Below are 27,381 nucleotides of genomic sequence, written 5' to 3' on the forward strand. Positions count from 1 at the left end.
GTTTCTGGTGTTTGTTCCCCCTCCATCCCCTCCCTTACCTCAAACGACTATACAGCTGACTCCGCATGTGAAAAAGCTGAATGCCTCAACTTTGTGTTTGCCTCTAAATCTTGTGTCCCAAACCCATCCCTCTCTGTACCCACCGTACCCAGTCGTACCCAGCTGCTCCTGGACTCTGTGTCCTTTCCTCCTGACAAGGTGGAAAAGTTTCTGTCAACCCTCGACTCGGATTCTGCAACTGGACCTGACGGCATCAGCCCACGGGTCCTAAAATCCTGTTCTTCCGCTCTTTCACTCCCTCTCTCTGTTCTCTTCACCCTCTCTTTTGCTCAAGGTCATCTTCCATCTGCTTGGAAATCTGCCAACATCACCACTTTGCACAAAAAAGGTGCAAAAACAGATCCCAGCAACTACAGACCAATCAGCCTTCTCCCAATTATCAGCAAAGTCATGGAATCCATCATTGCTTCAGATATGAAATCTTTCCTCTTCTCCAATGGCTTGATCTCTGATCATCAATTTGGTTTCAGACCTGGACACTCTACTCTGGACATGCTGCTTCTGCTTTCTCAACAATGGATGGAGGTCCTCAATGCCAAACAGGAAATTAGAGCTGTCTCCCTTGACATATCACGTGCCTTCGATACGGTCTGGCACCCCGCTCTGCTCACCAAACTCTCCTCTTTTGGTATCCATGGAAATCTCCAAGCATGGCTGGCGGACTTCCTCTCTAGTCGTAGTCAACGTGTGGCCCTGAATGGGTTTCTCTCATCTCCTCTTCCTGTTCAGGCTGGAGTTCCACAAGGCAGTGTTCTGGGCCCTGTGCTTTTTCTGGTCTTCATCAATGATCTCTCTGACTCTCTTGAAAATCCTCTGTATCTCTTTGCGGATGACTCTACTCTCTGTCGCTCCATTCTTCATCCCTCAGATTGGCAGTCTGCTGCCTCCTCACTCTCTGCAGACCTGGACAAAATCACAGACTGGGCAAACAAGTGGAACATGTCTTTCAATCCTGACAAATCTCACACACTTGCTATATCTCTCCGAAAAGACCGACTGGAAAACCCTCCCATCTACTTTCTCAAGAATCCTCTCCAAGAATTTCTGTCGCTCAAGCTTTTGGGTCTCACTATCTGCCATGATCTTTCCTGGGAAAACCACATTTCAAATCTGGCCTCCAAAGCCAGTCGCCGACTGGGCATCCTCCGTCGTGCGAAGTCCTTCCTTGGCACACCTGAGCTCCTCACCACATACAAGGCTTTCATCCACAGCTCAATGGAATACTGCTCTCCCCTCTGGGCTGGTGCTCCTGCCTCACACCTAGCTCGTCTTCACGCTGTTGAAACCAAAGCATTCAGAATCATTGGAATCTCCCGCGATGAAGCTAACTCCAAGGGCCTCTCACTCACTCACCGCAGGCAGGTTGGTGGTCTTTCCATCTTCTACCGACTCCTCTCTGGCCTTGCCCCCCCAGCTCTCTCTGGGCTCTGTCCCGCAAATATTCCTACAGGTCGCACAAGATCTGCCTGCAACCCTCTTATGGTCAAACTGCCAAAATCAAGACTCTCATTCCTCTTTTCTCCCGCCTCTGGAACAAACTCCCTCACTCTCTTCAATCCCACTCCACCCTCCAGGTCTTTAAAACAGCTGTTCACCACCATCTCTTATCTTCCCCCATCCAAAACCTTGATCTTTTCTACCCCCGCTAATTTCACCCCAATTCCACTTTTTTGAAATACCAACTTCTGTCCTGGAAGTCCTTGATGTCCTTGTGTTTTATACTTCTCCCCCCCCCCCCCCTTCCCACGCCTCCTCCCCCCAAGCCCTCTCCCTTCCACACATCTCCCTGCTCTCAAATGTTGTGTTTGTGTGCTTCCCCTTCTCTCCCCATCTTGTTTTCCGCTCCCTCTTTTTGTGTGTTTTGTTTGTCTGGTTGAGTTGTTTGTGAAGTAAATGTTAGCTCTTTCACGAGCCTCGATTCAGTATACAAAAAAAATAAAAAAAAATAAAAGCAAGAAATGGTAGTTAAATAAACGAAATGTTCATTTTCCGCCAATTCGCTCACAAAATATTTTGAGATAAAATTAATTTGTATTCCGTGTGTTTGTGTTTGTGTCAAAAGGAGAGTGTTTCGGTTGAAAGCTAACACAATTGCTGATTTCAAATATGCAGGTATTCAGATTATCTTAGGAGTTACGCAAAACACTGTTCAGAAAGTGATGCGGAACCTGTTGCCCCAGGTAAGAAAATGCATAGAACAGAGGAGACGTCATATTGGGCACTTGGATCAAGTATGGAAACTTGAGGATTGTACAAATATTTCACATTAAAAATTATTTAATATCTGTCTGCCGTTGAGTTACGTTTTTTTTGTTTTATTTACCTTCTTTATTGTCCACGCCGTATATAAGCCAGTACAACTAAATCCAGAAGAGGGTTTTATGGTCTTTACCTGTGAGTGTGGGTAATATGTGTGTATTGCAGATATTAATGAATGCTACCAGAACCCTCTTCTGTGCGCATTCCGCTGCATGAATACACGTGGCTCTTACGAGTGCACATGCCCCACTGGATATATCCTGCGTGAAGATGGACGCATGTGTAAAGGTAAGGGGTGGTCCCATTTTGCACATCCCATCTGACTAATTGCACAGCTGCTTGCAATTTTGGCTGAGTCGATGAAATATATGCAAGAAACCTCCAAACACATACCTTCTGTATGTAATTTTTCATTCGGTCAGAATAAGTTCCCATCTGATCACTTGCCTTTTGCCTCATTGTGTTTGGGTTGATTTTTCCATTGTTGCCGACAATTTTCCTTATTGTTCATCAAAATTGTCCAATGATAACTCTTAATGTTATTCATCTTGGATACATCTACACTCTAGCCTGGTGTAGGCTTAGCGGTTAGGGTGCTGGCTTGGGATCCTAGGATCCTGGGTTTGAATCCCGGTCGATCGCTGAATTAACACGAGGGGGTTTGACTCAGCCAGTTATCCTTCCGAGGTCGGCAAATTGAGTACCAGTTCACTGGTAATTCCCTATGTGTCGCAAGAGGTGACTAACAGGGTTGGTGGCAGGAAGGGCATCCGGCCGTAAAAATATTGCTTCAAAAAGGGGACCACGGTGCCCGAAAAAGACCAACCCCTGCTCTGCGGGGGGAAATGGCCTCTAAAGGTGGTTCTATACATCTACACTCTCTATGAACAGTAGAAATTCATATCATACATTTTGGCTACCGTATACTAATTTATGTACCATGAAACAAACATGATTAGTTATGTGTTGTTATTCCTAGACCTGGATGAATGTGAAGAAGGACTAGACACCTGTGCATCTCGGGGTATGGTGTGCAAGAACCTCATCGGAATCTTCATGTGCATATGTGGGCCTGGCTTTGTGCTACGTCCAGATGGAGCAGGCTGCGTGGGTGAGGCTATATTCTTACGATCCTTTAATTCCATGGCGCTGCACATCACATCACTATCCTGAGCTCGTTTGTGCAGCAACCAGGGAATCACAGGCACATTTGCAGGTTACGGAAGATTGCAGAGGGTGCAATTCATAGACCATTAGTGCGATATCTCAGTGAGGGATGTTAGATCTCAATTGTCGCGTTTTGTCTGAATGTTCAAAGTGTACCTCTTAATGTTCGCAGATGAGAACGAGTGCCGTACAAAGCATGGCATCTGTGAGAATGGGCGGTGCATTAACTTAGAGGGGAGCTACAAATGTGAGTGCCCCAATGGCTTCACAGCAAGTGCCGATGAGAAGGAATGCATCGGTGAGTAGCCATGGTTTACATTGGTTTGGCCTTGCAAGGACATGGCTGACAAAATCTTTATAAAATCATAATATGAAATCTACAAAGTGATTTTAAGGTTCCCACTTTCATGGATGATAAAATGCATGCAGGTATACAAGACCAACCCCCAAATAACCAAACGGATTCGGAAAGCAATGTAGCTCTGGAACATCACATTGATATTGCAGCACTCGGATGGTAATATCAAAATACCAGGGATGAAGATACGACGTGGGATCTTCCAGGGTGACGGCCTTTCACCCCTCCTGTTTTGCCTGGCCCTGGAACCACTGAGCAACCTCATTGATGAGCAAAGACATGGAAACACCCTAACATCCAATAAAATAATGTCTAAAGAGACAGGAAAGGTGACACTACTGTAAATGGGTGATCTAAAACTCTTCGCACCAAATGACGAAAAATTGTCAGAAAAACCTAAATGATCACTGATAGTTTCCGGTACAGCCAACTCATAATATTAGCCAATTGATAATGCTTGCAATTCTGCCTCATAATGAAAACAAACATATTATTTTTCAAAGAAACAGCATCCATAAGTCATATTTTTTTCTTCTAGAGGTCGTAATTGTATGGTAGAGGTCATTGTTATTGATCTGCTACAGATTACAAATATGTCAGAGATATAAAAGTGAACATTTATGTTCAAAGAAAAACTTACAATGAACAATATGGCTTGATGGTCTCGGGGTATGTTTCTCACTTAGGGTGTGAGAGGTCCCGGGTTCCAATTCCAGCCAAGCCCAATGAAAGATTTTGGGCTTCTTCAAAAAGTGGGACACCATGGACACCAAGACTAAACACGTAATGCCTCCCTCAGGGAACCATAATTAGTGAAGCAGTACTCTGACAACATTTAAATGAAATTTAGCCGAGGTAAGTGTGCCAAGTGCACATTTGTACAAGGTAGACCAACAAAAGTGCATGGCGTAAAAATCGACCTAGATACAACAATACAGGAACTAGAAAATGAAGCTTCATGCAAGTACCTCGGAGTATAGGAGAGCCACCACATATATCACCAACAAATGCACAACGCAATTGCCAAAGCATACCTGCGTAAAACGAAGCTGGTCCTGAAAATACACGCCGCCCCGAGAAACAAAATCGAAGCTATCAACCAACAAGCAATGCCAGTATTCCAATACAGCCATGGAATGATAAAATGGTCACAATCAGAAATCAACAAGCCAGATATCAAAACAGGTGCACAAAATTAAAACTAAGATAAACTGTAAGAGTACGTGAAAGGTTTGACAGACGACCAAATCCAATTTGTATACAAACACGAAGACAGCAAGCCAGAGAAAGTAGCCCTAACCCACCTAGCGAAGAATTTCCAAAGACAGGTGAGAATGGAAGATGTCACAGATGAAAGTGAAACAGAAATAAATACAGCTCCAATGACTGCAAAAAAGAAAAATATAAAACGAAATATGAACAGATAAACAACGATAACTGCGGGAATGATAAAACTGCAGGAAGGTATAATTAAAAGAGTTGGACAGACTGGGCATAGACAAAGAAGGCTCACGGGTGTGGCTAAGAAGTGGTTAACTCCACTGGGATGGATGATGAATCATAATAAATACCCAAGACCAAGGACATCATACTAATGGCTTGAAGAAAATGACAGGACTGAGTCAATCGGACAGGTGTAGGTTCTGCAAGCTAGAAGCACGAGGCACCACCTATCGGGATGTAAAAAACACTCATGTCAGAACAGCTGTACAGACAAAAGCACACCAAGGTATGTAGAGTAATGCACTGACACATCTGGAAAAAAATGAAATATCCCAGTTCCAGAAAACTCATGGAAACATGAACCAAAAGCAATGACTGAAAACAAGGAAGTAACGTTCACGTACGACCTGATGATCCCATCGAGCATGAACATTGAAAACAAATCATTGCGACCAGATATATTACTTTGGTACAAAAAAAGAAACAATGACATTGCCAAATGAGGTGTCAGTACCCAACCATTTTGACTTGGACAATACAGAAATCAAGAAAATGACCAAATACCAGGATCTCAAAAATGAAGTCAAAAATCTTGGAATCTGAAGAACACCAAAATTGTCCCAGTGATAATTGAAGCAATGGGAATTCTAGAGAAGAACCTCACGGAGATTTTAAAAACCATCCCTGGGAATATTACTACAAACGGACTACAGTTGGAAGCTGTCCGGGTCTCAGTGACAACCTTGAAAAGAGCCCTTGGAACAAAACTAAGAATAACAAAACTACATAGCTTGGTTCATGAATCATGATCTCTTACCAAAATGGAGGTGGACACTTCGAGACCTGGGAGCACTCCAGTGCCATTTTCTGAAACCCAAATATGGAGATAACAACCAACGACACACACAGAAGTAGTTGCAAAACCCGTCTCCCGTGACATATTGAAATGACAATATAACATATATATTGTAATATATAATATAACATAACATATAATATAACATATATAACATATATAACGTGACATATAACATATTGAAACACCGACACATCAGTATAACATATACAAATCTATAAAATACATACACATTAATAACGTATGATAGGGGTTCACGTAAGGATAAAACAGAATACATAACTGCATTTGAACTTTGGACTGTGTTTGAACATTTGCAAACAGGCATTTGACTGTTTTTATTTGATAAACGGCATTTATATTACACGACATATACATTCCTGGCTTGTAGTGCATGCCTTGCTTTATTCACTGGGCAATGAGGTGCTGAATTATTTGTCAGGCAAATGCAACGGACCATATAGTGGTTACATCTGGTTTATATCCTGGATATAACACACACACACACACACACACACACACATGCACACACACAAACACATGCACACACACAAACACGTGCACGCACACGCACACACACACACATGTACACACGTGTGCACACACACGCGCACACACACACACAAACACGTGTGCACACAAACACACATGCGCACACATGCACACACACACGCACACACACACATGCACACACACACACACACACACAAACACACATGAACACACATGTGCACGCACACAAACATACACACAAACACACACATGCACACACACATGCACACACACACACACGTGTGCACACACACATGCACACACACACACACACACACACGTGTGCACACACACACATGCACACACACACATGCACACACACACACTGTGTTTCAGGATGAGGCAGCATTGAGTTTGCATTCATAAAGTAAATAGGATGTTGTAGCGGTTACCGCTGGATGTACATAATCGCCTTGCACCGGCCAGAACACGGCCAGACGCGCCTCTCCCGGGCATGCCCGGACTCACTGTTCCCGGGCACGCCCGAACCTCCCGGGCACGCCCGGTCTCGTCTTTCCCGGGCATGCCCGCTCTCGCCTTTCCAGGGCTCGCCCAGAGCGTCCGGGCATGCCCGCTATCGCCTTTCCAGGGCTCGCCCAGAGCGTCCGGGCATGCCCGCTATCGCCTTTCCAGGGCACGCCCAGAGCGTCCGGGCATGCCCGCTATCGCCTTTCCAGGGCTCGCCCAGAGCGTCCGGGCATGCCCGCTATCGCCTTTCCAGTGCTCGCCCAGAGCGCCCGGGCACGCCCAGCCTCGACTTGCCAGGCCGCAGCCAAACACGCCCGGGCAGGTCCAGACTCGCCTTTCCAAGGCTCGCCCTTGATACCCGGGCATGCCCGGTATAGCTTTTGCCGGGCAAACTTCCCGACATAAATGTGTATATATATTGTTGCCCGAAAAACGGGCTTGTCAGAATACCTGAGCTGTTTTGTTTCAATAAAGCAACTCGGACGAATTCCGTCTTTGGTCGCGTCAATTCTTTCGACTCGCGTTGGAGCGCAGTTCCTTCATTGGTGACCTACCGACATGGATACGGCAGTGACGCTTAAACTGCCTACCTTCTGGGAGACTCACGCGGCTGTTTGGTTCGCCCAGGCGGACTCCCAGTTCGCCCTGCGAGGCATCACCGCGGACGACACCCGCTTCCACCATGTTGTGGCGGCGCTCGGTTCCGCCACCGCGGCCCGCGCCTTGAGCCTCCTCCAGCACCCGCCGGCTGCTGACAAATACGACGCGCTGAAGACGCTCCTCCTCGGCGCTTTCGCCCTCTCACCGGCAGCACGCGCACGGCGCCTGCTTGACCTGCCCGAGCTCGGCGACACGCGCCCGTCCGAGCGCATGGACTATATGCTCTCGTTGCTCGGCGAGCACTCTCCGGCATGCCTGTTCCGGGAGCTGTTCCTCCGTCAGCTGCCTAACCCGGTACGCCTCGCCCTGGCTGGCACGTTGATCACGGATTCCCGCGCCCTCGCCAGGGAAGCCGATAAGATCTCCTCGGCGGGCCAGCACATCGGCACGGTTACCTGGAGCCCGCCGCCGTCCGAGGCGACGCCCGAGCGCCCTGCGCGGTTGGAGGCCGAACTGCCGGTGCAACTGGCGGCCGCCACGCCGCACCGCCCGCTTCCGACACGACGGCCGGGGCCTCCACCTGACCGGGCGTGGTGTTATTACCACGCCAGGTTCGGACACAAGGCTCGGACGTGTCAGCCCCCGTGCACTTTCGGCAGGTCAGGAAACGGCCGGGCCGGCGTTCATTCCCAGCCATGAGCGCCGGCCACTCGGGCAACTTGCTGTTTATTCGGGACAAAGCGTCTGGACGGCGTTTCCTGTGCGACACCGGCGCCCAACTGAGCGTCATACCTGCCTCCGAGCAGGACAGGCTGGACGCAGTTTGCGGCCCCTCTTTGGTCGCTGCTAATGGCTCGGCCATACGCACTTTCGGCCCACGCGTCGTCACCCTCTGCTTCGGCAGCCAGCGCTTTCAATGGACTTTTGTTACCGCCAGCGTCCCCGTGGCTTTGCTGGGCGCCGACTTCCTCTGCGCGCACGGGCTGCTGGTCGACGTCAAACGACGTCGCCTTGTCCACGCCGAGACCTTCAGCTCCCTGGCGTGCACAATGAGCAGCTCCGCGCCGACCGAACTGGCGTGCGCCCTCCCGGCAACGAACGAGTTCGCTCGCCTGCTCGTGGAATTCCCGGCCCTCACGCGGCCGACGTTTTTGGCCGTCGCGGTGCGGCACGGGATCGAGCACCACATACCCACTACGGGCCCGCCGGTCTACGCCAGGGCCCGCCGCCTCGACCCAGCCAAGCTCGCCGTGGCAAAGGCCGAATTCGACGCGTTGGAGCACCTCGGCATCGTGCGGCGCTCCGATAGCGCGTGGGCCTCGCCACTGCACATCGTGCCAAAGCCGGGGGGTGGATGGCGCCCGTGTGGCGACTACCGCCGTCTCAATGACGCTACCACCCCCGACAGGTACCCGATCCCGCATATTCAGGACTTTTCCGCCCGTTTGGCGGGACGGGTCATCTTTTCGAAAATTGACCTGATACGAGGCTACCACCAGGTACCTGTCCGGGCGGCCGACGTCCCGAAGACGGCCGTCATCACGCCGTTCGGCCTGTTCGAATTTTTGCGGATGCCGTTTGGCCTCAAGAACGCGGCCCAGGCATTCCAGCGCTTGATGGACGGCGTGCTGCGTGACCTGCCGTTTCTTTTCGTCTATCTGGACGACATCCTCGTCGCCAGCACGTCCCGCGCCGAGCACCTCCTCCACCTCCGAACACTGTTCGGTCGCCTCAGCGAGCACGGCTTAATTGTCAACCCGGTCAAATGCCACTTCGGCGCGACGACCATTGACTTTTTGGGCCACCGCATCACCAAGACCGGGGCCGTGCCGCTGCCGACCAAGGTCGAGGCCATCACCACGTTCCCGCGTCCCCGTTCCATCAAGGCCCTCCAAGAGTTCCTCGGCATGGTGAATTTTTATCACCGATTCGTGCCCCGCGCTGCTCAGCTCATGCGGCCCCTTTACGAGGCCCTCCGGGGCAAGCCGGCCAAGCATGACATTGTTTGGTCCGCGGCCATGGACGCGGCCTTCGCCAGTGCCAAACGGGCCCTCGCCGACGCAACGCTGCTGGCTCACCCGGTTCTCAACGCACCCATCGCCCTCACTACGGACGCCTCCAACTACGCAGTGGGCGCCGTCCATGAGCAATGGGTGGACGGGGTTTGGCAGCCACTCGCTTTTTTCAGCCGGCAACTCCGGCCGAACGAGTTAAACTACAGCACGTTCGACCGCGAGCTGCTCGGGCTATTCCTGGCCGTTCGCCATTTCCGACACCTCCTGGAGGGCCGCCCGTTCACGGCTTTCGTCGACCACAAGCCGTTGGTCTACGCAATGGCTAAGGTCACGGAGCCGTGGTCGGCCCGCCAGCAGCGCCACCTCTCCGCCGTGTCGGAGTTCACCACGGACATCCAGCACGTCGCCGGCAAAGACAACGCCGTGGCCGACTGCCTTTCGCGGGCCAGCGCGAACGCGGTCCACCTCGGCGTGGACTTCACGCTCATGGCGGCCGACCAGACCACCGACGCCTCGGTGCAGGCACTCCGCGTGGCGGACACGGGCCTCCGCCTGGCCGACATCCCCTTCGCGGGCACCGTCCTGCTCTGCGACGTCTCCCAGGGCCAGCCTCGCCCCATCGTGCCCGTTTCCTGGCAGCGCCGCATCTTCGCCTCCATCCACGGCCTTTCTCACCCGGGCCGGAAAGCTTCTTAGAAGCTGGTGTCGGCGCGTTTCGTCTGGCACGGCCTTCGACGAAACATCCGCGACTGGGCCAACGCCTGCACGGCCTGCCAGCGAGCCAAGGTCCACCGCCACACCCAGGCCCCGCTGGCACCTTTCGCCGTGCCTGAACGGCGTTTCGACCACGTCCACGTGGACCTGGTGGGTCCCCTGCCCCCCTCGCGGGGGTTCACCCACCTGCTCACCATGGTGGACAGGACCACCAGGTGGCCGGAGGCCGTGCCCCTCACCTCCACCACCACCGCCGACGTGGCGCAGGCGTTCATCGCCACCTGGGTCGCGCGCTTCGGCGCACCAGCGGACATCTCGTCCGACCGCGGCCCACAGTTCACGTCTGAGCTTTGGGGCGCGGTCGCCCGTTCGTTGGGGGTCACGCTGCACCGCACCACGGCCTACCACCCCCAAGCCAATGGGTTGTGCGAGCGGTTTCACCGCTCCATGAAGGCCGCACTCATGGCCGGCCTTCAGGACGACGGTTGGGCCGACCGGCTGCCGTGGGTCCTTTTGGGCCTTCGCACGGCCCCCAAGGAAGACCTCCAGGCATCCGCCGCCGAGCTCGTCTACGGCCAGCCACTCCGCGTCCCGGGCGAATTCGTGCCTGACGCTACCAGTCCCTGGTCCGCCGCTCGCCAGCGCTCGGACCTCCAGGAGGCCGCCCGACGATTTGCCCCCGTGCCGACGTCCCGCCACGGTGCCCCCCAGTCCTACGTCCCCCCGGCGCTTCGCACAGCGGAGTACGTCTTTGTGCGTCATGACGCGCACCGGGGGCCACTCCGGCCGCCGTACGACGGGCCCTTCCGGGTCCTGCGACGGGGCGACAAGTCTTTCATCGTCGACTTCGGCGGCCGGCCGGACCGGATTTCTGTGGACCGCCTCAAACCGGCGCACATGGACGTCGACCGACCACCACGGTTGGCCCTTCCTCCGCGGCGAGGCCGCCCCCCGTCCACAGTTCCCCCCGCTCGACCACCCACCACCACGTCAGACCCCTCCCCACGACCCTCCAGGGGTCGCTTCGGCCGGGTCATCCGGACCCCCCTTAAATTGACCCTGCCGGTGCAGGTCGATTCTGGAGGGGCGTGTGTAGCGGTTACCGCTGGATGTACATAATCGCCTTGCACCGGCCAGAACACGGCCAGACGCGCCTCTCCCGGGCATGCCCGGACTCACTTTTCCCGGGCACGCCCGAACCTCCCGGGCACGCCCGGTCTCGTCTTTCCCGGGCATGCCCGCTCTCGCCTTTCCAGGGCTCGCCCAGAGCGTCCGGGCATGCCCGCTATCGCCTTTCCAGGGCTCGCCCAGAGCGTCCGGGCATGCCCGCTATCGCCTTTCCAGAGCACGCCCAGAGCGTCCGGGCATGCCCGCTATCGCCTTTCCAGGGCTCGCCCAGAGCGTCCGGGCATGCCCGCTATCGCCTTTCCAGTGCTCGCCCAGAGCGCCCGGGCACGCCCAGCCTCGACTTGCCAGGCCGCAGCCAAACACGCCCGGGCAGGTCCAGACTCGCCTTTCCAAGGCTCGCCCTTGATACCCGGGCATGCCCGGTATAGCTTTTGCCGGGCAAACTTCCCGACATAAATGTGTATATATATTGTTGCCCGAAAAACGGGCTTGTCAGAATACCTGAGCTGTTTTGTTTCAATAAAGCAACTCGGACGAATTCCGTCTTTGGTCGCGTCAATTCTTTCGACTCGCGTTGGAGCGCAGTTCCTTCAATGTTGTGCTGCAGTCGTTAATCAATATAAACCTTTAAATCTTAAAATAATAACTGAGTCAAAGGAAAGGTGTGTGAGTATGACCAGGTAAGGGTTACTGGGACGAAGTCAAAAAGTGAATGTGGCTGGAACCAGGACAAGATTAGTAAGACAAAAGGCAATCTGATTATGTGAGACAACACAAGCTCGTAGACAGTTTGAATGAAATCAGAATAGTGTGAGTTACATCAGGACAGCACACCTGGGGCAAGGGCTGGATGCGTGCGGCAAAATAAGGTGTGTGGAACCTGTTGTAGATGGGTGAGACAAACCACAGCATGAGGGACGAACCCAGAAAGCAGCCATTGTTGTTTCAATGGCTAAATGTTGTTAAAGTTACGTCGCAACGTTCATTAACAATATTCCACATCAGTTAATGTTGTTTCAATATATTTTTGTGGTTTAAAACTTTCAACATATTTTGCCTGCTGGGTAATGCAGGGAGTTCTTTTTCAGGATCATGGCACGGTTCAGGAGTAAACGTGCTTGGTCAGAAGAATGTGGGAACTTGCCTCAAGAATTGTCATGTGCCATGCATGCCAAATAACATGGTGGTTTGCTTTTACACAGATGGTCGTGCAGGATTCTGCTTTGTGGCGGTGATACAGACCCTCTGTCAAATGGCCTCAAGCAATCAGCGTAATTTCACCAAGTCCGAGTGTTGCTGTGATGGTGGGAGAGGTTGGGGCCCACAGTGTGACTTGTGTCCACTGCCAGGAACACCACGTTATCGCAAGCTGTGCCCACATGGGCCTGGATTCACCACTTTTAACATTGGTCAGAATAATTTCTCCACATTTCTCTTACTCTCCTCTTTTTCTTTTCTATCTTATGTTATTTCGTTATGGTGGTGTATTGTATTATCTAACTTTTCTGACATTTTTGGCATGGGACCTCTTTAAGATTTTAATACCAAAACCTTTATGGCTTATCTCTGTATACCTGGTGTTGGTTAGGGTGGCGGGCTTGGGATCCGAAGGTCCTGAGTTCGAATCCCGTTCAGCTGTTGAATTAATACCAGGTCGGGGTTGACTTAGCCTGTCATCCTTCTGAGGTTGGCGAAATGAGTACCAGGGTACTGGGTCCTCTCTCAAGGAGGTTGGTGGCAGGATTTGCACTCCGGCTGCCGTAAAAAAACACCTAATTTCGTAGCACACACAGTGGTGTGTGTCGGGATGGTGCTGAGGAGTCATCCAAGGATGCAGGGACGTGCTGATCCAGCGTACGCTCCCATGTATATATATGCTCCCATATATGCTGATCCATCTTGCACCCTCTATCTGCTCTTTTGGTGATTTGCTCCCCTTCCCCCCTGAGGTTTCTGCAGGGCACACACAGTCCACCACCAATACATTCTTTTAAAACACTAATTTTTCACCTTTTGCAAACAGTTATCTCCATTTCACTTAAACGATAACAATAATAGTACATGGAACCAAAAATGCTTACAGTGGATGAAAACCACAACGACGGAAGTGACGAATCTGTAACACCCTCCCCGCCCCCACCCTCCCTCCCTCTCTCTACTGTTCCGTTTGCGTCTTCCCTGACCCGTTCAGTGTACCAGCTCTTCATGAGCCTCGACCATGCAAAAAATGGCTCGCCAACACTGACAATGTAAGATGTTAGCAATAATGCCTGACATTTGGAAAATATGCAATACTGTCAACCCAAGAGGAAATAAAAAAAAGCAGACAGTTCACAGAGAATGGCTGAAATCCAAACAGCTGTGCCTGTATAACTATGCATGTTTATGTGGCCATCTAGCTTCCAAAAAAGGCCTTCAGCATTCATGGTGAACATGAAGAGGTGGTCCATGGAACAACATTGTACACAGAACATCTGTGAAAGCAAATCCCTGAATAGTCATGCCGATATGTGTACTGGCTGAAGTCACACAGGTGCATTAAATAATTATGTCATCATTTCAAAGCACTAACCTCCACCTCATGGAAATTCATCCCTTGTTTTAATACAGAATGCATTATGGGTTTTGTATGAAAGGAGTTTTCAGACAGTTCAGCTATTTGGCCAGTTTGGAATTCAGCTGATATGCATTGTGCTGTGATGTTTTGGGGCTCGAGAGCAAAAATGATGGATAAAGTCGCTTTTCCTGGAATACTGACGCTGGGTAAGGTCATCAAAGAATGAAAGAGAAAGATTTGCTTGATCCAAAGGAGAAATTTTCATATGAGATTCACATTGCAAATAGTTAAAATTCAGTCTTTCTTTCCTGGATTCTGTGGAATCTATCATTCTCAACATCATTGGCATCTCCCTTGCTGAGACGAAAGCACAAAGTATATTGATTTCATGTTCTGGCCTCTGTGTTTTACCGCCACTTCTCCAATATTGCTACCTCTGTACCGACCCTTCCCAGCAACTCCCGGATGCATGCATTTTTGTTTTAATTGGGATTGACTATTTTGATATATAAAAGACAGCCAACCAATAAAAGTAACTAAACTCTACCAAATTTGAAACAACGAGGAAAGATTCCTGCCTCACACCTAGCTCAGCTTCACGCTGTAGAAACCAAAGCTTTCTGAATCATTGGAATCTCCCGCAATGAAGCTAACTCCGAGGGTCTTTCACCCACTCACCGCAGGCAGGTTGGTGGTCTTTCTGTCTTCTACCGACTCCTCTCCGGCCTTGCTCCCCCAGCCCTGTCTGTGCTCTGTCCCCCAAATATTCCTACATGTCGCACAAGATCTGCCCACAACCCTCTTATGGTTAAACTGCCAAAATCAAGACTCTCTATTCACCTTCACTCTTTCATTCCCCTTTTATCCCACCTCTGGAACAAACTCCCCCACTCCCTTCAATCCCACCCCTCCCTCCGGGTCTTTAAAACAGCTGTTCACCATCATCCCTTATCTTCCCCCATCCAAAACCTTGATCTTTTCTACCCCCATTAATTCACCCCAGATCCACTTTTCTGAAATACCGACTTCTTTCCTGGAAGTCCTAGCAGTGCCCATGTGTTTTATACTTCTCCCACCTCCCCCCAAGCCCTTTCCCTCCCACAGTTCTCTCGATGTCCCTGCTCTCAAATGTTGTGTTTGTGTCCTTCCCCCTCTTACCCATCTTGTCTACTGCTCCCCTTATTTTGTGTTTTATGTGTCCAGACAGACACATATTTCAGACAAGGTAAAATAAGAAAGCCCATTGCTTACAAACTCACAAACTTTGAACCTTTTGGCAGCAAATTTGCTTCACTGTATGTATGTACAAGTGTTCAGGGTGGTTGGTGAATAATGTGCTCCTTCTTAGCCCATCCTGGGCCATGAGCTAAATGGGTTTCGGTGAACTTCAATTAAATTCACAAAAATCACGAAACAATTCAATTCACTTTTTCAATTCATCACCAAGATGAGCTTTTCACTCCTTGTACAATTTTGCCATATTAGACTTTTCGCAGTTTCTTCATTTCTTTTTGACACATCACGTCTGCATAATAACTTCTCATTTTCACCAGTAGTTGCAAGTTCCTTTATAATTTGAGCTCTAATAAGTATCTTGAATTGGAAAAAAAACATATTTGCAGTACAGTACCTTCAGAAAGTATTCACGCCCCTTGACTTTTTCACATTTTGTTGTGTTACAGTCTGAATTAAAAATGGATTAATTGAGACTTTCTGTCACTGATCTGCACATAATACCCCATAATGTCAAAGTGGAATTTTATTTTTAGAACTTTTTACAAAATAATTAAAAATGAAATAAATAAACAACTAATTTACATAAGTATTCAACCCCTTTGCTGTGACACTCCAAAATGAGCTCAGGTGCATTCAATTTCCTTTGATCATCCTTGAGATGTCTACAACTTGATTGTAGTCCTCCTGTGGCCAATTCAATTGATTGGACATGATTTAGAAAGAAACACACCTTTCTATACAAGGTCCCACAGTTGACAGTGAATGTCAGAGCAGAAACTCAACCATGAAGTCCAAGGAACAGTCAGTACAACAGTAGAACTCCAATAGAAAATTGTGAGGAGGGACAGACGTGTGGAAGGGTATAAAATAATTTCTAAAGTATTGAAAGTTCCCAAGAACACAGTGAGCTCCATCATTAGGAAATGGAAAGAATATGTTACTACTCAGACACTCCCTAGAGCTGGCCATCCAACCAAACTGAGCAACTGGGCAAGAAGGACCTTGGTCAGGGTGGTGACCAAGAACCCATTGACCACTCTGACAGAACTACAGAGTTCCTTGGCTGAGATGGACGAACCTGCTGGAAGGACAACAGTCTCTGCAGCACTTCACAAACCTCGGCTTTATGGGAGAGTAGCCAGACGGAAGTCACTCCTGAGTAAAAGGCATGACAGCACGCCTGGAGTTTGCAAAAAGGCACCTGAAGGACTCAGAGCATGAGGCACAAGATTATTTAGTCTGATGAGACGAAAATTGAACTCTTTGGTTAGAATGCAAAGTGCTACATCTGGCAGAAACTGAGCAAAACTCATCACCCATCTAACACCATCCCTACCATGAAGCAGCATCATGCTATGGGGATGCTTTTCAGCAGCAGGGACTGGGAGACTTGTGAGGATAGAGTGAACAATGAATGGAGCCAAATACAGAGGCAAATCCTTGAGGAGAACATGCTTCAGAGTACAAACGACCTTAGACTGCAGTGAAGATTTAAGTTCCAACAGGACAATGACCCCAAGTATACAGCCAAAGCAACACTGGAATAGCTTCAGAACAAGATCATGAAAGTCTTTGAGTGGCCCAGCCAAAACCCAGACTTGAATCCCATTGGGAATCTGTTGAAAGACTTGAAGATTGCTGTTCAACGACACTCCCCATCCAACTTGACAGAGCTTGAGCAAATGTGCAAGGAAGAATGTGAGAAACTCCACAATTCCAGATGTGGAAAGCTGATACAAACATACCCAGGAAGATGCGAAGCTTCAATCGCTGCCAAAGGCGCTTCTCTGAAATATTGGCTCAGGGGTTTGAATACTTATGTAAGTAAGATATTTCTGTATTTCATTTTTAATTACTGTATTTTGTAAAAATAAATTGTAAAAAAACAAAAATTCCACTTTGACATTATGTGGTATTATGTGTAGATCAGTGACAAAACAAATCTCAATTTAATCCATTTAAAATTCAGGCTGTAACAACAAAATGTGAAAAACCCAAAGGGTTGTGATTACTTTCTGAAGGCACTGTATATGGATGCTTCCTTCAAGTTTGGTAATAGACTACTTTCTCATCATTTTTTTTTTTGCGACTCGATTATATCCTTTCTTTATTTCACCAGTTTTTTCTCTTCCACTTAATTGTTTTTCTTTCTTCTTGCCTTTGAGTCAATTAATTTAAATAACTTGCTGTAAGTGATTCGATCATAAGTCGACCATAAACAGCTACTCTAACAATAAATTAACTTGCTCTATTTAAATATTTTCTCATGATAAACCAAGTAAACATTATTCCTATATATCCCATGCTTCCTTAGATACAGCACATGAAGAGTGTGTTTCCCAAATTTTCTCAGTCCAAGTTTGCTAAAATTCTGGTACTACAATTATAGTACGTGGTACTGCTTATGCACACCAATTTTGCATTAATAGTCCTGACATGTGTGCAAAGTAATTTTCTAAAATTTGTCTAATCCCATATTTAAAGACTATGCAAAATTGTTTAGTTCTTCCAAAACTCTCAGTCCAGGTTGTCAAAGAGGGTGCTACACATTGTCTGGCTTCTCATGTGCTGTCTTTGCACATGTTTGTGCTAGAAGAGATGGAAAATATTTTCACACATGGGTCAACAACAACAACAACAACAACAGGCATTTTAAGGCCATTTTCCCCGCTAGAGTGAGTGGGGGTTAGCCTTGCGGTCCCCATGACAATCTTCTCCATTTTGCCCTATTTTCTGCATCTCTCCTTGTTAACCCCCTTGCCCGCATTTCTTCTTCGACCATCTTTAGCCAAGTCTTTCTCGGTCTTCCCCGTCCTCTACTTCCTTCTGCATTCATTTCCATCACTCTTCTCAACCAGTCACTTTCATCCTTCCTCAACACATGACCAAACCATCTCAAACTGTTCCTCTTCACAGCATCAATCACAGGCTCTATTCCCATCATCTTTCACAATTCATCATTTCTCTTCCTCTCTCTCAACGATACTCCACACATACACCGAACGATTCGCATTTCCACCCTTTCCAGCCTTCGTTGCTGCTCTACGTTCATTACCCATGTCTCGTTCCCATAAATCATAACACTTCTCACACATGCAGCATACACCTTTCCCTTCAGCTTCAACGACATACCTCCTCGTCAGCATGCCACTCAGTTCCCGAAACTTCTTCCATGCCCATCTCACTCTAGCAATCGTTGCCGAGTCTGATCCACCTTCTCCATTCAGCATGTCTCCTATGTAACAAAATGTTTTCACACCTTCCAGCTTCATGCCATCTCCAAGATCCAACTCAACATTTCCTCCATCTACAGCTCCCTCTGTGCACACCTTACTCTTGAATGTAGCTGCCACACTGGTTAATGACCCTCTCAAACCACTACATTTTTGATTAACCCACTTAGCGCACATTGTACATTGAATGGAATTCACTCCGACACCCTTCCTGCACACAGCACATGGCCACTTCCCAGTTCTTTCCACCTCACCACATGCATTACCACTTGCCATCACCTTTGTTTTTCCAATATTCACCTTCAGACCTTTTGTCTCCATACATTCCTTCCACTTGTTCATCTTCTCCTTCAGTCCATCCATACTTTCTGCAATCAACACCAGATCATCTGCATACAACAACTCCCACGGTAAACCCTCCTTTACGTTCCGAGCCAGCACCTCCATCACAGCTACAAATAGTAGTGGACTTAGTACCGACCCCTGATGCACTCCCACCTTCACCTCAAACTCACCACTGTTCCCATCCTTCGTCCTTACAGCTGTGCGTGCTCTTTTGTACATTGCCATCACTACTCTGGCACATGGGTCATTTGTTAAAAATCATCAAATTTTTGTTTTAAGTCTTAAAACTTAACCTTATGTCCCTTATTGCTGCATCAAGTGGTCTGTTTTCAAAATTCATTTATTTGCAATACTGTGATAAAGAGGCTTTTTCTCAAGACTACAAGACATGGACTTGGACAGTTTTGGAAAAGCATTTATGTATTTATCACATTTCGCTTTGTTCAGATATTGATGAGTGCTTGGTGATTCCAAACCTATGTCGACATGGCACCTGCATCAACACCAAGGGGTCCTACTTCTGTAACTGCGCACCAGGATACACCACAGACTTTGCACGCACGGCCTGTGTGGGTGAGTATGCTTGATGAGACTTGCATTACATCCATGAAAACAATTCCTGATACCTCGGATGTCATGAATCATATCATTCACAGAAAAATGTCCATTTGCTCTGCTTTATGATGCTACAGATGCCTTTCCTAATAACTTTCTAACCTTCACAGATATGGACGAATGTTTCATGTCTCCCAAGCCCTGCAATTTCATTTGCAAGAATACAGATGGCAGTTACCAGTGTGCCTGCCCCAGGGGTTACATCATGCAAGAGGATGGCAGAACCTGTCGTGGTGAGATGTCCAAAGGGCACCACCAAATTCTACCAATAATTATCATTGCACAACCTTCAGTCACACATGATCAATGAAGTTGTTGCTTGTATGGAGAGAGCTGGAAACATATAACGTGACGACTAATCCTCAATACAGTGTCAAGATGTATATCAAGATTAAATATTATGAAACAAAATCTGATTATTCATACAAATTAATACAGAAGCATCCTTCAGAAAAGAAGGTTGCTCAAACAACCGAATAAACAACAAGAACAACTATAACGGCACTCAGTAGAGAGCATACCTACACCTGGGTGGCCATATCACTCAATGATGAAGAATCACTTTAAAAATTAAATAATTCTCATATCCGAATCCATATTCAGATCTTCACCAAAATCGAATCTATTTGTCCTTGTCAGACACCCAACCGGAGCACCAAGTTTCCTCCAAATCCGTCCACATCTTTTTGAGATATCCTGCTATGTATCGTTTTTGGCCCGATCTCCCAATGGTGAAGAATCACTTAAAAATTTCTACTAGCCGGATCCGGATCCTGATCTTCACCAAAATCTAATCATTTCGTCCATGTCACATACGCTACATCTCTGCCAAATTTCGTCCGAATCCGTCCACAACCTTTTGAGATATTTTGTTCACAGACTTTTTATCATGTGTACTCTCATTATGAAACAGACAAAACAGAACATTGCTCTGCTTTATAACAAGAATCGATTCGATTTTGGTGAAGATCTGAATATGGATTCGGATATGCGAATTATTTAATTTTTTAAGTGATTCTTCACCATTGAGTGATATGGCCAACCAGGCAGAGATATTTATGCTCTCTACCGAGTGCCGTTCTAGTTGTTCACAAAACATTATGACAGACAAACAGACAGGGGTGAAAACATAACCTCCGTCCACCTTTGGTGGTGGAGGTAATAAATGGCAGGGCACTGATGCTGGGCAAATAGACCAGGTGGTTTTGACTATGCACAAAATGCAGGACACATTGTCTACAGATACTTTGGCTACACTTAAGGGCTCTTTGGCTGAGTCGAGTCCACAAACACAAGGACCAACTGCAGCTTGATCCACTGAGTATATATATATATATATATATATATATATATATATATACTGTATATGTATATATATATATATATATATGTATATATATATATATATATATATATATATATATATATATATATATATATATACATACAGTATATATATATATATATATATATATATACATACAGTATATATATACACACACACACACACACACACACACACACACACACACACACACACACACACACACACACACACACACACACACAGAAAAGAAAAACTTTCATGTATGAGTATACCGGTACTTGTCAAATTCAGCATTCATTCAAATATTGAACCAATAACTGTCATCAAATTTTGATCAAAATTGCAGATCTGCCACTGGAAGGCTGGTAGTGGTCTACATCAGTGGACAGGTTAATGGATTTCATCAACTCAAAAATGACAAGGGTATGCTGGTCTTTGTGGAAAATAAAGTGTGTTATGTTGAGCATTAGCATTTCATTCATTCAAACAGAGACAAAGCTTGCACTCAAAACATGTCGCACCTCATTTGCTATAGCAGTAAACATATTCATCAATTTTTCGTTGATAAAATCGATTGTTTATCTGCCACAGAGACTCAACAGAATTACGAGTAGATTTTTTGTATTCTCCACGCCAGAAGGTTTATTCTTGTATAAGCTATACTTATCATGTTAACTGGATGTGCGCACAAAACAACTTCATCACTCACTGAAGACTGAAGATGTATCATTGGCAGTTGAGATTACAACTCAAATGCACGCCTGTGTGAGCCTGGTGTTGGCTTAGCGGTTAGGGTGCTGGCTTGGGATCCTGAGTTAGAATCCCGGTCGATCGTTGAATTAACGCCAGGGGGGTTCACTCAGCCTGTCATCCTTCCGAGGTCGACAAATTGAGTACCAGCTCACTGGTAATTAGGGCACTGCATTAGCGGCACAAACGCACTTCCAGGAAAATGATGCAACCAGCAGCCATAGGCTGCATACGAAACAACAACATGTCTGTGTGTGACTTAATCCACTGGAGGCTTTGGAGGCTCGCCATTCATAAGGCCACTAAAAGGCACTTGTATATCAGAAAATATCCTTATGATGTAAGATGCTCAAAATTGCTCTCAACGCATACGATGAATTTGGAATTTGATTAAGATGCTGACCCGAAGGCTTATTCTTTACAAATAAAACTTTATGATATAGGCTTTTATTTCTATCTACAAGTGAGTTCAAAGCAAAATACTGTACACTCACAAACTCTGGCATAATCACGCTCCTGATTTTTTGTTAAAACATGCTTTCCTTTCAGCCTTTTTAATTTAAAAGCTTTATCACACAATACTGTGCTGATATATGGAAATGCTGTTGAATGCAGAGAATGAATGGGACGGCAACATCGAGAGTAACCCAGTTTTAGGACCGGCAGAGAAGATAACTGAGAAGGAAGTTGAGGAAACGATATAAGCAATGAAGAGTAGAAAAGCGGGATGGCCGACGGGAGTTGTGGGAGATATGTTGAAGGCAGCAGGAAGTTGGGGTGTGAAGAGAATGACAGAGATCTGTAATCTGGTGGTGAAAGAAGGCCGCATTCCAGTGGATTGGGAACTGAGTACCCTCGTCCCTCTATACAAGGGGAAAGGTGACCCTCTGGACTGTGGCTTGTATCGAGCGATAAAGTTATTGGAGCATGGAATGAAGGTATTAGAAAGGGTGTTGGAGAAGAGGATAAGGAAGAAAGTGAAGATCGACGAAATGCAGTTTGGATTTATGCCAGGAAGAGGAACGACAAACGCGCTTTTTATTGTAAGGCAGTTGCAGGAGAAGAGGAAGAAGTTGTTTCTTGGGTTTGTTGATCTGGAGAAAGCATTCGATAGGGTTCCATGCGAAGTAGTGACATGGGCATTGATGAAGTTAGGAGTGGAGGAATGGTTGATCAGAGTAGTGATGGCAATGTACGAGAGAGCGCGCACAGCTGTAAGGACGAAGGACGGGAACAGTGGTGAGTTTGAGGTGAAGGTGGAAGTGCATCAGGGGTCGGTACGAAGTCCACTATTATTTGTAGCTGTGTTGGCGTTGCTGGCTCGGAACGTAAAGGAGGGTTTACCGTGGGAGTTGTTGTATGCAGATGATCTGGTGTTGTTTGCGGAGAGTATGGATGGACTGAAGGAGAAGATGAACAAGTGGAAGGAATATATGGAGGCAAAAGGTCTGAAGGTGAATATCGGAAAGACGAAGGTGATGGCAAGTGGTAAAGCATGTGGTGAGGTGGAAAGAACTGGGAAGTGGCCCTGTGCTGTGTGCAGGAAGGATGTCGGAGTGAACTTCATTCAATGTACAATGTGCGCCGATTGGGTTCATCAAAAATGTAGTGGTCTGAGAGGGTCATTAACCAGTGTGGCAGCTACATTCAAGTGTAAGATGTGCACAGACGGAGCTGCAGATGGAGGAAATGTTGAGTTGGATCTTGGAGACGGCGTGAAGCTGGAAGGTGTGAAAACATTTTGCTACCTAGGAGACATGCTGAATGGAGAAGGTGGATCAGACTCGGCAACGGTTGCTCGAGTGAGATGTGCATGGAAGAAGTTTTGGGAACTGAGTGGCGTGCTGACGAGGAGGGGAGTGTCGTTGAAGCTGAAGGGAAAGGTGTATGCCGCACGTGTGAGAAGTGTTATGATTTATGGGAGCGAGACATGCGAAATGAACGAAGAGCAGCAACGGAGCCTGGAAAGGGTGGAAATGCGAATGGTTTGGTGGATGTGTGGAGTATCGTTGAGAGAGAGGAAGACAAATGATGAATTGCGAAAGATGATGCGAATAGAGCCTGTGATGGATGCTGTGAAGAGAAACAGGTTGAGGTGGTTTGGTCATGTGTTGAGGAAGGATGAAAGTGACTGGTTGAGAAGAGTGATGGAAATGAATGGAGAAGGAAGTAGAGGACGGGGAAGACCGAGAAAGACTTGGCTGAAGGTGGTGGAAGAAGAAATGCGCGCAAGGGGGTTCGGCCGAGAAAAATATATTTCCGGTCTCTGGTCAGTGCGCGCATCGATTTTGACCCTGCGCGTCAACAATTTTTTTAAATTAATTTCCAACGGTACCTACAACAGCGCGCGCCTGTTGTTGCCGGGCCGGCACGCTATCTCGGGAAATACGGGTCTGTGAGGGTCGCCATTGGTATCGACGTTCGCGCACGGTTCTCCCCTACAAAACTCCGTTTCGTTTGTCCAAATCCAACCAGCCGTTCCAAAGATATGAGTAGTGTTGTGTGCCGTGACGTCATGAATCCAATCGGCTGGATATTGTCATTTATTGAAACGAAGACATTCTTTGTCGGGTTCGTATGAAGCAACCAGAAGGCCTAGAGAGCTGCGGGTGGTCTCGTTAGTTAGGCCTGGATCCTATCTCGTTTGTCATGAAGTTGTAAATGTCTGTGGTAATCTGGTGGACTGGGAGAAGAGATCGTGGGAGACCATGGGCCTGTTAGACCACTTGCGCATGCGCAGTGTTGACGCGATCGACGCATTGGAATGTTTGACGGTACGGCGAGGCGATCTCGAGAACAAAATGGCAGTCTATAATATGCTTGAAGAACTTAATGATTTTCAGAATAAATACATTTTTAAATAACTTAAGCTTGTGTTCATTATTTACAAAAAAGGCCTACCAGTCCCATTGGCTGTCTTTAATTTCTCTCTGGACGGCGCCATGGCAGATGAGGAGGACCGCAAGGCATGAGGACACAAAAAACACCTCTCTATGTGCAATCCATGCTTTTCAAAAAAAAAGACAGAAAAAAAAAACCGCATCGCCGCATCAATTCTGGAACTTTGGTCTGACCAAAGACCAGCAATATATTCTTTTCGGCCTTAACAAGGGGAGATGTAGAAAATAGGGCAGAATGGAGAAGATTGTCATGGGGCCCGCAAGGCTAACCCCCGCTCGAGCAGGGAAAATGGCCTTAAAATGCCTGTTGTTGTTGTTGTTGTATCACAGAAGGTTTACTGTTATGAAATGAAGTAATTTTAAAATGGCTTCACTCTTCAATACTGTGTATAAATGCCACATTCCATACAGATCTTGATGAATGCTCCAGCAAACATCACAACTGCCAGTTTCTGTGTGTGAACACCATTGGTGGCTTCACATGCAAATGTCCTCCAGGCTTCACCCAGCATCATACGTCATGCATTGGTGAGAAACAGATGATTGCTAACCTCTTTATTACTTCACAGCATATTTGCTCAGCAGTAAGATTCATCTTTAAAACACCACCCATAAATGTTGACAGTTTGTGCACCTATTTCATGGTGTTTTATTTTACAGACAACAATGAGTGCATCGCCCAACCTCAACTTTGTGGATCAAAGGGCGTTTGTCAAAACTCTCCTGGAAGTTTCTCCTGTGACTGTCAGAAAGGCTTTCTTCTTGACTCCACCCGACAAAATTGTGAAGGTAAGTATTCGAACAAACTTCATCCCTTTTTGAGCATCATCCTTTGAGAAAACACGATTTTAGGTCTAAAAATCAAGGTGCAGAAACATCTCAAAGATGATCAAGAGAAATGGGAGGCACCTGAGCTAAATTTCAAGTGTCATAGCAAAGGGTCTGAATACTTATGTAAATGTGATATTTCAGTTTTTTCTTTTTAATAAATTTGCAAAAGTTTCTAAAATCCTGTTTTCTCTTTGTCATTATGGGGTATTGAGTGTAGATTGATGAGGGAAAAAATGAATTTAAACGATTTCAGCATAAGGCTGCAACATAGCAAAATGTGAAAAAAGTGAAGGGGTCTGAATACTTTCTGAATGCACTGTATATATACTGAAAAATAAAAAAAAGTCGGCGTTTCTTTGACTATTGCGAGTATCTTGCTCATATAACTTTTCAAACGCCCCTCGTAGAACTATTTGATCATTTTCCATCTTTTCCCCCTTCAATTCCCAGTAGCGTATCTGATTTAGAGTTAAGAATTCACTTCAGTATAATTTATACATCCCACAACAGCTGAAACCTCAACTTGTTTGACCAACTGGCAATGCACAAAAAGATTGGTTTGGCAGGGATAGCCATTTTAAATGCCGTTTATCTTTCCTAACAACAGATATTGATGAGTGTCAAGGGAACCATCGCTGCCAACATGGCTGTCAGAACATGATGGGCGGGTTCCGCTGTGGTTGTCCACAGGGATACCTTCAGCACTTTCAGTGGAACCAATGTGTGGGTAAGACCAACTTTTCTAAAACTTCACCCTACAGTCCGTCACAATGTGTTGAATATTCATATTTTTGTAATCTGTGCTCTTTTAATTGGAGGGTTCATAAGCTCTGGTATTTCCTGTGTTTTCATTCAAATTAATTGATACTATCAATTATAACACTTCACAACGAGAACGGCACTCAGTAGAAAGCATACCTCCGCCTGGTTAACAGATTACGTTTTGTATCTCAGAGTAGACCAGAAAATCACAATACAGAATCACACACAGAATCAATCAATCAAAATCAATCACAGGAATCACCATAGGTCCATTATTTCATACCCTGATCTACCCCTCGTTTTTTGCTATATCACTCAATGGTGAAGAATCACTTAAAAAACTAGAACGCCACTCAGTAGAGCGCATACTCCCGCAGTGGGTTTAGTTGGAATAATAGGTTTTGTTTAACATCCCCTCTCCCCAAAACAATAAATGAAAAAGAAAGTAGGCCCTCTGTCAGAGAATTTATTTTGATATATCTCAGAATTGGAGGAGAAAAACATCATTTAAGAATAAGAATAAAAGCTTTAATGCAGTAAAACAGAAAAAAAAATTCCCCCAAAAAATCCCAAAAAAATTCCTGGATCCGGAATAATATCCTGAGCTTCACCAAAAACTAATCAATTCTTCCTTATCCCAAGGGCAATCATCCCACCAACTTTCATCCAAATCCGTTCAGAACTTTTCCAGATATCTTGTTCACAAACACACGAACACACACACACACGGACGGACACGATTGAATGCATTACTCCCTGGCGGGAGTAACTAGCCGGTTCCGGATCCGGATCTTCACCAAAATTGAATGGATTCTTCCTTGTCACACACACAACCTGTCCACCAAGTGTCGTCCATATCCATCCATAACTTTTTGAGATATCCTGCTATATGTTGGTTTTAGCCATATCTCCCAATGGTGAACAATCACTTAAAAAATTTAATAATTATCGTATCCGAATCCATATTCATATCTTCACCAAAATCGATTAGTCCTTGTCACACACACAACCCGATCCACCAAGTTTCGTCCAAATCCGTCCACAACTTTTTGAGATATCCTGCTATGTATCGTTTTTGGCCCTATCTCCCAATGGTGAAAATCACATTAAAATTCTAGTAGCCGAATCCGGATCTTCACCAAAATCTAACCATTCGGTCGGTGTTACACATGCTACATCTCTGCCAATTTTCATCCGAATCCGTC

At 46.7% G+C, this 27,381-nt stretch overlaps 2 protein-coding genes across 3 annotated transcripts in view; both read left to right on the forward strand.

Annotated features, from left to right (window-relative positions):
* The window catches only part of LOC144890982 (protein FAM200C-like), a 1,200,974-nt gene that overhangs the window by 997,216 nt on the left and 176,377 nt on the right, over positions 1–27,381 (forward strand). The gene's annotated exons all lie outside the window — the stretch shown is intronic.
* Positions 1–27,381, forward strand: part of LOC137421111 (fibrillin-2) — a 291,848-nt gene that overhangs the window by 234,679 nt on the left and 29,788 nt on the right. For both annotated transcript variants that reach the window (XM_068106839.2, XM_068106838.2), the window contains exons 53-61: positions 2,485–2,607; positions 3,299–3,430; positions 3,659–3,784; positions 12,823–13,029; positions 19,439–19,564; positions 19,717–19,839; positions 24,995–25,111; positions 25,244–25,372; positions 26,022–26,141. In XM_068106839.2, coding sequence (XP_067962940.2) covers positions 2,485–2,607; positions 3,299–3,430; positions 3,659–3,784; positions 12,823–13,029; positions 19,439–19,564; positions 19,717–19,839; positions 24,995–25,111; positions 25,244–25,372; positions 26,022–26,141 — 1,203 coding nt within the window. The remainder of the gene's footprint in view (positions 1–2,484; positions 2,608–3,298; positions 3,431–3,658; positions 3,785–12,822; positions 13,030–19,438; positions 19,565–19,716; positions 19,840–24,994; positions 25,112–25,243; positions 25,373–26,021; positions 26,142–27,381) is intronic.

This window comes from Myxine glutinosa, chromosome 2 (assembly GCF_964187855.1).
Source record: "Myxine glutinosa chromosome 2, kmMyxGlut1.1, whole genome shotgun sequence".
In the NCBI taxonomy this organism is placed as follows: Eukaryota; Metazoa; Chordata; class Myxini; order Myxiniformes; family Myxinidae; genus Myxine; species Myxine glutinosa.